The 11,455-nt window shown below is 50.7% G+C and overlaps 1 protein-coding gene across 1 annotated transcript in view; it reads left to right on the forward strand.

The window, feature by feature from the left end:
* Pip4k2b (phosphatidylinositol-5-phosphate 4-kinase type 2 beta) overlaps nt 1-11,455 on the forward strand; it is a 31,184-nt gene that overhangs the window by 11,074 nt on the left and 8,655 nt on the right. The window contains exons 2-5 of the mRNA XM_005368312.2: nt 1,972-2,069; nt 4,412-4,508; nt 7,529-7,681; nt 10,119-10,265. Of these exons, the coding sequence (XP_005368369.1) occupies nt 1,972-2,069; nt 4,412-4,508; nt 7,529-7,681; nt 10,119-10,265 (495 nt within the window). The remainder of the gene's footprint in view (nt 1-1,971; nt 2,070-4,411; nt 4,509-7,528; nt 7,682-10,118; nt 10,266-11,455) is intronic.

Genomic DNA, 11,455 nt, shown 5'->3' on the forward strand with positions numbered 1-11,455 from the left:
GTGTGTGTGTGTGTGTGTGTGTGTGTGTGTGTGTGGTGTCTCCCTGGCTCCCTGTCCAGGCCTCTATTACCTAGGGGTGGGGTGTGTGTGTGTGTGTAAGTTGTGTCTCCCTGGCTCCCCATCCAGGCCTCTATTACCTGGAGTGGGATGTGGGTGTGGGTGTGTGTAAGTTGTGTCTCCCTGGCTCCCCATCCAGGCCTCTATTACCTGGGGTGGGATGTGTGTGTGTGTGTGTGTGTGTGTGTGTGTGTGTGTGGTGTCTCCCTGGCTCCCCATTCAAGCCTCTATTTGAATGTGGTGTGTGTATGTGTGCATATATGTGTTGTGTCTCCCTGGTTCCCTGTCCAGGCCTCTATTACCTGGGTGTGTGTGTGTGTGTGTGTGTGTGTGTGTGTGTGTGTGTAAGTTGTGTCTCCCTGGCTCCCCATCCAGGCCTCTATTACCTGGGGTGGGGTGTGGGTGTGTGGGGATGTGGGTGTCCCCTGGCTCCCCGTTCAAACCTCATTTATCTGAATGTGGTGTGTATATGTGTGTATGTATGTGTTGTATCTCCCTGGCTCCCCATCCAGGCCTCTACTACCAGGGGGTGCAGTGTATGTGTGTGTGTGCGTGTTTGACACTGAGAAGGCTTGTTTGTAGTAGGGGCAAGGTATCTCCCCAACAGTTCAGCATAAGCAGGTTGTTGCATGGTGAGCTGGTCTTGCTTTCGTTAGGAGGACCAAAGTGAGCCAGGGCCAGGTGTCTAACTCCTCAGCTTACTAATCTTTTTATTTTCTTGTTTTTCTGAGACAGGTTCTTACTATGTAGCCTTGGCTAGCCTGGAACTCTATGTAGATCAGGCTGGCCTTGAATTCAGGCTGCCTCTTGAGTACTGAGATTAAAGGCGTGTAACGTGCACCTCGATCCCTTTAATTTTAACCATTATTCTCTGGAGATAGATGTTATACCCACAAAGATCCACCCATTTTTTTCCTAGCCATGAGCTAATGTCTTGAGTGGTCCTCAGTTTGTATTAAGATAACCAAAGGCTTCAGTTAGTATGCACTGAGGTTGTAGGGCATTCATTTATAAATGTATTTATTATGGTTGACTAATATTTATCGAATAACTCTCAGGTCAAGTAAGGGTGCCATCATGGAGTCCCCAGAGGTCCACTAGGTGATCTCTGCTAGCACAATCAGTGGCCTGGCATGTGGAAAGTTCTGGAGTTGACCTCTAGCACTAGAAAGAAAAGAAAGATCAGTCATGGCCTTGCCTAGCTGAAGTCCAGCAGGCCATGAGGTTTATCAGCATTAACCACAATATTTGGGAGGCTTGGGGAGCAAGGAAAGCTTCGTGGAACATGTGCCCAGCTAACTCAGTCAGTAGAGTATGAGACTCTTACCTCGGGGTCGTGGGTTCTAGCCCCAGTTGGGCACCATTGTGTAAACAGAGACTCTTCTTTCGTTTTCTGGCTGCCCGGACCCGAATAACCACACAAGATCTATATTAATTCCAACACTGTTTGGCCAATGGCTCAGGCAAATTCCTAGCTAGCTCTTACATCTTAAATTAACCCATTTCTACTAATCTGTGCATTGCCACAAGGCTGTGGCTTACTGGCCAGAGTCTGGTGTCCTTCTTCTTCGGGAGCTACATGGCTTCTGCCTGACTCCACCTTTTTTCCTCCTCGATCTTCACTTGGATTTCTCACCTTTCTATATTCTGCCTTTGCCATAGGCCAAAGCAGCTTCTTTATTAACCAGTGGTAATAAAACATTTACAGCAGACTTGGGGGGAATCCCACATGAACTCCACCTTGTTAGGCAGAGGAGACTCAACAGGTGGAGGTGTGGCTGGGAATGAATTACTCCAAAGAAGAGCAGAAGCAGGGGAGAGAGCCTGGAGGGGGAATACAGTCCGGGTTGCACCTTCCTGTCTCTAAGGCTGTGGCCTCCTGGTTAAGTCCCTGGCTTTGGCCTTGCTTTGCAGATCAATGAGCTGAGCAATGTCCCTGTCCCTGTCATGCTAATGCCAGACGACTTCAAAGCTTACAGCAAGATCAAGGTGGACAATCATCTCTTCAATAAGTAAGTAGGCTCCTGCGGGGAGGGCTGGGTTTTGTGGACTGCCTTTTACTTCCTTGAAGTACCTGATGTGTGTCACAAGTACACTTGTTGGCAGAGTTGACAGACAGGCCTGGAGGATGCAATTAAAATGTGATTTCCCCCATGCATGTCATCTTCCTGTATCAGCTACCGCCAGGGTCCCTTGGGGCTGTAGCTGGGCCCCAGGTGATTTTCCCAGGACCAGCTCTGGAGAAGGGAGCTCTGAGAGCTGAGGTAGCTAGTGTACCCATCTTCATCTCCCCTGCCAGGCATGCCCCTGCCCCACCTGTGTGTAAGCCACAGGCTGAGCTTGGTGCTCAAGGTCACTTCCCAAAATAAACTCTTCTCTCTTTTGATTTTGTGGCCTCTCAGCCTCCAGACCAATGTCTAGAAGTTGTCTCAGGCCACTTTTGGAGACCTTCAAGTGGTCAGCTCTTATCCAGCACTGCTGAGGACCTGTTCTAAACCATTTGTTTGTTTGTTTTGAAACAAGATTTGTCTGGATAGTCCTGGCTGTCATGGGGCTCACAGTGTAGACTAAGCTAACCTTGAATATCAGTGAACTCCTGCCTCTGCCCCCTTGGCGGTGCTGAGATTACACACACACACACACACACACACACACACACACACACACCAATATGCTGGCTTTGCCCAGACTGGCGTAGACAAGGTTGACCTCAAACCCTCAAACTTCTGGCAGTCCTCCTGCCTCAACCTCCTGAGGTACAGATGTGACACACCTGCCTCCCAAGCTTTGCTTGTTTCTGCTGCTGCTGCGCTGCTGCTGCTTTGAGACAGCATCTCATGTAGCGTAGGCTGGATCTTAGTGTCTAGTCTGATCTCAGTACCTGCCTTGAGCTTTTGACAGTCCACTTGCCTGCCTCCACCTCCCAGGGCTGGAGTTTCGGTGTTCACCCCGCTCCTGGCCTTTTTTGTAGCCTTAATTTTACGTTTCACCATGGGCCACACCAGAAACCTTGAGGCACTCCACTGTGCTCTATTCTGCATGCTCCCCCTGGGTCCTGCTATCCGTTGTCCTTAGTCTCCACCACTTCACCAGCTGCACAACCACCACCCCCATTTCCAGACTGTCAGCTCTGAGGACAAGCTTGGTTTTCAGAACAGCTTCTAGTGGTCTTTCTCTGCCACAGTAGGCAGGGGCATCTCGTTCTGGAAGCCATTGGTCTTCAGGACGGCCACCTCCCAAGTGGCCTCCTAAGGAATGGTCGGTAGCCGTCAGCTCAAGCTGGTACAGTTTGAGAGGTTAGCACTCCAGGGGCAGACATCACACACATCCTGTTCCAGGTCTCTGGTCTCACTCACGCCTTGGTTCAGAACAGAACACTGAGCTCTTAGACTTTTCTTTCATCTTCGCTTTGGCTCATTTCAATAATCCCAGATGTAATGTCTATTAGGCAACAGTGCTATTCTAGAAGATGTGTTGGAGGCTTCAGGAGGAGCCACTTATTTTGATTTTCAGGAAGTCTGCATCCTGGAATAGCCAGAGGGCCTCAGTCTAGAAGGGGGCCCCTTGACAGAGTTGCCATAAAGGAAGAGCCCTCATTTCTAGACCATTTTCTCTTTTTAGGAGTCTGGACTGACTAAGGAATGGCATGGCTTTGTAAAGGTGTGGTCCCAGGGCTGGGTCTGTAACTCAATGGTAGAACACTTGCCTTGCATGTGTGGGGCGCTGGGCTTGGTTCCCAGTACCACAAAACTCACAAACAAACCAAAAAACCGGTTCCTCGTCAGCTGACTGAAGACCTCTTCAGTACAAACCAAGCTTGTTTAGCTGAGGTGTCTCACATGATGCCCAAGCTGTTCTGGAACTTACCTAGGTAGCCCATGTTGGCCTGATGCTCTCAGTGTCCCTCTGTCTCAGTCTCCTGAATGCTGGCCCTGCAGGTGAGCCCATGGCTCACGCCAGCTTCACCTTCACCTTCACCTGTGGACATGCAGCAGGCAGGGCGTCTTGGACATGAGCATCTCCAGGATGTTTCCATGGCAGTCTCCCAGAGAAGAGTGGCCTTTCGATGAGAGCAATCGTCCCAGCATGCTGTGAGAAGGTGCACATTCTGGGTCTCGCCGCCCAGTGAATATGCTTTGCTTCAGTTTTAAGGACAGCATTAAAAACAAAACCAAGTCATATAGATTCTAAGTGTACAGTTTGATGAATTCTACCCAGCCAGAATCACTTACAGTGTTTGCTGAAAATGCAGAGTTTGCGACTCCAGAGTTTATACGGGCCACACTTTGAAGGGCTCTGGTGTCACTCAGACTGAGTAAGGGCAGCTCACAAAGTGTGTATCTACTTTCCCCAGGGAAAACCTCCCCAGCCGCTTCAAGTTCAAGGAGTACTGCCCTATGGTGTTCCGAAACCTCAGGGAGAGGTTTGGGATTGATGACCAGGATTACCAGGTACGGGGCTGTCTAGGTACAGCCGGAGGGTTCAGGGATGAGGGGGTTAGGAAGTCACAAGACAGGCAGGGGGCAGAGTGTCGGTGGTCCCTGAGCATCTCCCTGTCCAAGCTCACTCCAGTGCTAGCAGACAGGGCCAGTGGGGCATCGGGAGCTTCTGGGTGTGGCCTCCAAAGCTCTTGTTGGGGGAGGAAGAGGGAGAGCAGCAGGAGGGAGGGGGCTGTATAGGGAGCAAGCAGTGAGCCTTGTTATAGCAGATAAGACAGTTTAGGAAAAAGACACGTAGGGGGCTGGAGAGATGGCTCAGCGGTTAAGAGCATTGCCTGCTCTTCCAAAGGTCCTGAGTTCAATTCCCAGCAACCACATGGTGGCTCACAACCATCTGTAATGAGGTCTGGTGCCCTCTTCTGGCCTTCAGGCATACACGCAGAAAGAATATTGTATACAAAATAAATAAATAAATAAATAAATAAATAAATATTAAAAAAAAAAAAAAGACACGTAGGGTCGTGCATCCTACTGCCAAGTATGAGCCAGTGTCCCCTGAATATGTCTGCTGTCCTCATGGTGGGAGGAGGTAGGCATGCCAGAGTGACTGCGCTCTCCAGAGCATGATCCTGTCACAGAAGCCAGAGCATGATCCTGTCACAGAAGCCGTCAGCCTAGAGGGAGTGTCCTTCAGACTGAGCGGCCATGGCTCCGCACCTTCTCTGCCTTGCACTCTGAGCCCCTTCTTTCCTGGCACACGGCCAGCTAGAGAAGGTGGAAGAGAGTGTCTTTGCCCTTCAGCAGTAGGACCATAGCTGACTCTTTCCTTGTCCATACCGATACCACAGTGAGATCAAAATCAAATGCTAAAGCCCTGAAGCATTTTGTAAACCTTGGAGAGTTCCAAGGAGTGTGGGGCGAGTCTGGAGACAAGTGCCCCCTTCCTCTCCTCCTCCCCCACCCCTCCTCGGCTCTGGAGGGCTTGCATGCAGACAGGAGTGCTCTGATGAGGAAAGGAAGAGTGGATGGCAGCCTTAAGCTCCCAGGAATGTCCATGACCAAGATGTCCCGAGGTTTCTCCAGCTCCTCTGCTGGGGCCAAACCCTGAACCAAGTCTTAACCTGAATGTAGTCCACTTTTCTGAACCGGTCTTGCCATTTTTGCCACCCCGTGTTGTGTGGCTCTGTTCCTACTACACGGGTTGTTGGCTGTCCCTGGGCTGTCTCACCACGCCCTCTCTCTGTCCATGTCATGCCTCTGACAGCCCTGCGCGCACATGACTCTGCTCAAGCCTGCTGTTCCGGGGTGCTGCTAGACACAAGGCGACAGACCTGTGGATCTCCACCTGGCTCGCTGCTGCAGGGCTAGGCAGGGAGAAAGGAGACTCATTTATAAAGCCTGCCCACTTTTTTGGGAATTGGAGACTCATAGGGTGTTCTTTAACTTAGCACCCTTACTGCAGAATGTCCAGCATGCCTTACCTCTCCATGTTGCCCCTATGAAGGCAGTGCTGGTCCTCCATGGGTTCTTTTGTTTTGGTTTTTTTAAAATATTTATTTATTATGTATACAATATTGTGTATGTATGTATGTCTGCAGACCAGAAGAAGGCACCAGACCTCATTCCAGATGGTTGTGAGCCACCATGTGGTTGCCAGGAATTGAACTCAGGACCTTTGGAAGAGCAGGCAATGCTCTTAACCACTGAGCCATCTCTCCAGCCCCCTGTTTGTTTGTTTGTTTGTTTGTTTTAACTCATTGTGGAGATGCCCTGGAACTTGCTATGTAGACCAGGCTAGTCTTGAACTCACAGAGATCCACCTGCCTCTGTCTCCCAAGTGCTGAGATTAAGATTAAGGCCACCATGCCTGACCTTTTTTTTTTTTTATGTGTGTCTGTCACTGTGTATGTGTGTCTGTCTGTGTGTCTATGTGAGAGTGTGGATGCCCTTGGAGGTCAAAGGCATTGGATTCTCCTAAAGTAGGAGTTACAGTTGAGTGCTAGGGGTCAAACTCCAGTTTCCTGCGAGGCTGGCATGCACTTCAGACTGCCAAGCCACCTCTCCGGCCCCTCCAGAGGGTTCTGTGAGGTTCTATTAAGTGACCAAGTAGGGCTTCATGAGATTGGCAAAGAGCATTCCCGCCAGCATGTCCCAGTGGGTGTGTTTCCAGGAACCTGGGCAGCAGGGAATCTCCCCTTACCCTTACCTCCCAAAGTCACCTGCCCCACCCTCTTTGGGCTTCTCTATCTGACCATAATGGGGCCCGGGTCTTGAGGAGGACCAGAGACAGAGCCACAGGGGCTCCTAGGACGGCCTTCCAGCCTACACAGATGAGCAAGGCCTATACCCGGGAGGCATGGGGAGAGAGAGAAGACCAACTTCTCTCCTTAGGAGGTGTTTTCAAGCAATGGGATCAACACACAGAAAAGTGCATGGTTACATAGGAAAGTACCCATTGCTTCCACGATGGGCCTTCTGATTCGTTCCTACGCTTTGTTATCTGCGACACTCAGGCAGTCGGTCCTCTTGGTCTGTCTCCCTCTGTTTTAAGCAGAGAAACTTAAATGGCTCACTTGAGGCCACACTGCTTGTGAGGGTCAAGACTGGAACTCGGTCCCCTCCCAATGAGGCAGTTCTGGCTTTTAGAGCAGCTCTCTGGGTCAGAACAGTATCATACACACGGCCTACTCTGAGGTCAAGGGTAGGAGCAGCTCTTATCGGGAGGAAAATTTTCGAGAGGTCTGTAAGTACTCCAAGTGAAAGGGGGTTAGGGGAGGTCCGCCCTGGAGACCTCTGCCAGGGCACTTGTCGGTCTTTAAGTGATTCAGTCCATAGGAAAAGATTCAAGAGTTGTGGTCAGAATCTTAGGGATGGAGCGGTAGGGTGTGGTCAGAAGCTTAGGGATGGAGCGGTAGGGTGCTCGTCCAGCATGTGCAGGCCCCGGGTTCACCTCTTAGCCCTGTGGGAAAGAAAAGGAAAAAAAAATACTGCGTTCCTCATCAAAATCAATGGCTTTCGTTTTGCCTCCTCAGAACTCAGTGACACGCAGTGCCCCCATCAACAGTGACAGCCAAGGCAGGTGTGGCACCCGTTTCCTCACCACCTATGACCGGCGTTTTGTCATCAAGACGGTGTCGAGTGAGGACGTGGCCGAGATGCACAACATCTTAAAGAAATACCACCAGGTATGGTGAGTCCCAGCCTGGGCTGCGGAGGATGGGTCGGGAGAGAGAAGGAGAGCACTCCAGCGGGGCTTGGGAGCTGCTTCCTCATGCCTTAGTTCCTTTTCTCATCGCGGTGGCAGAATAACTGACAGAAACAGTCTCAAGGATAGAAGATCCGGGGCCTGTGAGGTGCTCAGTGGTAAGAGAGTTTACCATCGAGCCTGATGGATCATTTACTTTCCTATTGCTGTGGTAATCACCAGGACCAAGGCTCCGTAGAGAAGATTTTATCTGGGCTTACAGTTCCAGACGGTTAGCATTCATGATGGCAGAGTCGAGGTGGCAGGCTTGGCAGCTGGAGCAGCAGGAAGCTGAGAGAACAGACTGGGAATGGTGTGTAGCTTTGAAACCTCATAGCCCACCTACAGTGACATACTTCCTTCAGCAAGGCCACACCCTGTAAACCTACCCAAATGTATGACCAACTGAGGACCATGTACGCAAACCTCTGAACCTGTGAGGGACAGTCTTGCCCGGACCACCACGCCTGACGGCAGGAGTTTCCACAGTGGAGGAAAGAGCTGGTTCCCACAGGCTGTCCCCTGCCTTCCACAAGTGTGCAGTGCCACAAGAATAAGTCAATAAGATGTAATAAAAAACCACAAGATGGGCATAGTAGCGTACACCTTTAATCCCAGCACTCAGGAGACATAGGCGGGTGGATCTCTGTGAGTTCGAGGCCAGCCAGGGCTGTTTTACAGAGAAACCCTGTTTCAAAGAAACAAAACAGAAATAGAAAGGAGGAGGATGTATTTTGGCTTGTGGTTTCGGGGAGCTCGGTCCCTTGGCTGCACTTGGGCAGAGCAGCAGAGCGCTGGAAATGTGTAGCGGGGACAGTTGCTTGCTTCTTACTTCGGGCAGGCTGGAAGGAGAGAAAAAGGACATGCACGAAGTGGGCAGGGCAGGACTCAGCTCCTGAGGACAGCCCCTAGTTACGTACTTTCTCCAGCTGTTCCCATCTCTTACCTTTCCCACTTGCCAATAATGTAATCAATAGATTAAATCATTCCTTAGATCACCTGCCCTCTACCCCCCCCCACCGTGGTCTCATTGGCTCTGGAATGTCACCTATAGCCCCAGAGGTATGTTGTACTAATCTCTTAGGTACTTTTGTTGTTGTTGTTGTTGTTGTTGTTTTGGTTTTTCAAGATAGGCTTTCTCTGTGTGACAGTTCTAGCTGTCCTAGATCTGGCTCTATAGACCAGGCTGGCCTCAAACTCACAGAGATCCACCTGCCTCTGCCTCCCAAGTGCTGGGGTTAAAGGCGTGCGCCACCACCACCCGGCTCTTAGATTTTTTTTTTATTTTTTATTTTTTTTGGTTTTTCGAGACAGGGTTTCTCTGTGGTTTTGGAGCCTGTCCTGGAACTAGCTCTTGTAGACCAGGCTGGTCTCGAACTCACAAAGATCCGCCTGCCTCTGCCTGCCTGCCTCTGGGATTAAAGGCGTGCGCCACCACCGCCCAGCAGGTTTTTTTTTTTTTTTTAAATTAATGTAAGTTTAGGTGTATGGGTATTTTGTGCGTGTGCGTGTGTGTGTGTGTGTGTGCACCACCGCCCAGCAGGTTTTTTTTTTTTTTTTAAATTAATGTAAGTTTAGGTGTATGGGTATTTTGTGCGTGTGCGTGTGTGTGTGTGTGTGTGTGTGTGTGTGTGTGTGTGCGCGCGCGCGCATGCGTGCATGCACACCATATCAGCGCCTGGTGCTCAGAGAGGCCAGAAAGGTGTCAGAACCCCTGGAGCTAGAGTTACAGACAGCTGTGAGCTGCCATGTGTGTTCTGGGAAACTAATCAGGTTCTCTGAAGAGCAGCCAGCTCTCTTAACATCCCTCTTAGGTGCTTCTTACAGTGGTTTGGTTTTTGGGTTTGGGGTTTTGTTTTTTTCTGAGATAGGGTTTCTTTGTGTAGCCCTGGCTGTCCCGGAACTCATTCTGTAGACCAGAATGGCCTCAAACTCACAGAGATCTGCCTGCCTCTGCTTCTGTCTCCTGAGTGCTGGGATTACAGGCATGCACCACTATTGCCTGGCTTCTTAGTTGCTGCTTCTTAATCCTGTTCAGTTACAATCCAAGTTAACCACTATGCCTGGTAACCAGGCAATGGGAAATGGTGACGGGAACTTACAGTCTCTGACGTCACAGCAGAAGCCCTGGATTTTATAAACCACGGTATAGTCAGCATTGTGGGTCATTTGGTCATATGGCCGTTTAGTTGTCCTCATGTCCTCTAGAAGGACAGCCAGGGCTCTTACACTCAGTTCTCTCTCCAGCCCCTCCAGAGCCTCTTGTCAAAACCACTAGTCTGAAAGTAGAATCTCGGGGCATCTTGGTCTGGGAGAGTCCTCGTCCTAGGTGCTTTCCTGCCCCTTAGCCTTTCCTCTCTCCCTGCCCTCCATTCTAGTTCATAGTGGAGTGTCATGGCAACACCCTCCTGCCGCAGTTCCTGGGCATGTACCGCTTGACTGTGGACGGCGTGGAGACCTACATGGTGGTCACCAGGAATGTGTTCAGTCATCGGCTCACTGTACATCGCAAATACGACCTCAAGGTAAAGGGCTCCGGTTCCCTTGTGTCCAGGAGAAGCTGCTCTCCCAGCTTCATGTATTGGGAAGGCTGGTGCATGCATGTCAGCAAGATATACGATGCTAGGGTTGATGTGTAGACCAAAGGCTGTTTGAAGTCGAGGTGATAGTAATGAAGAGACTATTTAAGCCCTAGGTAGGCCATATGTGTGTGGCAGTTGGTGCTCCTCAGTTCCTGTCTGTGGGATGTGCACTCCGAGGGCAGCGGAGTGGGGACAGGCTGTGCTGATGCATACACTCTGGCTTTTGTCCAAGAGCCACGAAGTGACACACAAGTGCATATCTAGGCACCGAGAAGGATGCACTTAGGCTGTGAACCGGCATACTCTGCCCTTGAGCCAGGCTTCCTGACTTCTGTCACCTCACATTGCTGTCCCTTCCCTCTGCTGCAGCCTCACTCATTCCCTTCCTGTCCCCACAGCCCTGCCCCTCCCCCTAGCTGGGATTTCAGGTTCCCTCCCAGCAGCCCTGTACCCCCAAACCTCCTCTTTCCCCTAACTAAACACTTCCTGCTTCCCACCCGGAAGTAGGCCCAACCACTGCTGCCCTCCAGTCCTGGCCCAGCCCTGTGTTTCATGCTTGGAGTGTCTCCTCCCTCTACCACTTAGCACCCTGTGAGAAATGATTTGGCCACTGCTATAAGGAACTGAGGTCTCCAGGGCAATCTCGTTTACTGAGTATCTGCCATGTCTTTTAGTCATAGCTCAAGGAATGGTTGTGCTCGAGTGGACCAGGGCTGCCTTCTGGCTTCTCTGAGACACCACCCGTCTACTTCCACTTGCTTGCTCACTATGTCTGGTGTCTCACGTACATTGGCTTGTTCGAAAGAGTTTGCCTCAGGGACTAGGGTGAGGGCTAAGTGGGTCAAGCATGAGGACCGAAGTTCAATCCCCACTTCCCAAGTGAAAGCCAAGTGTGGGGTTGTTCACTTCTGATCCCAGGGAGCAGAAACAGGAAGGTCACTGGGGCTTGCTTGCTGGCCAGCCCAGCTAACTCTATGAACTCCAAGTTCAGTAAGAGACACTGTCCAAAAGAAAAAGCAAGGGGGCTGAGAGATGGCTCAGAGGTTAAGAGCACTGACTGTTCTTCCAGAGGTCCTGAGTTCAATTCCCAGCAACCACATGGTGGCTCACAACCATCTGTAATAAGATCTGGT

The sequence above is a fragment of the Microtus ochrogaster genome, unplaced genomic scaffold (assembly GCF_000317375.1).
Source record: "Microtus ochrogaster isolate Prairie Vole_2 unplaced genomic scaffold, MicOch1.0 UNK31, whole genome shotgun sequence".
NCBI classification, from domain to species: Eukaryota; Metazoa; Chordata; class Mammalia; order Rodentia; family Cricetidae; genus Microtus; species Microtus ochrogaster.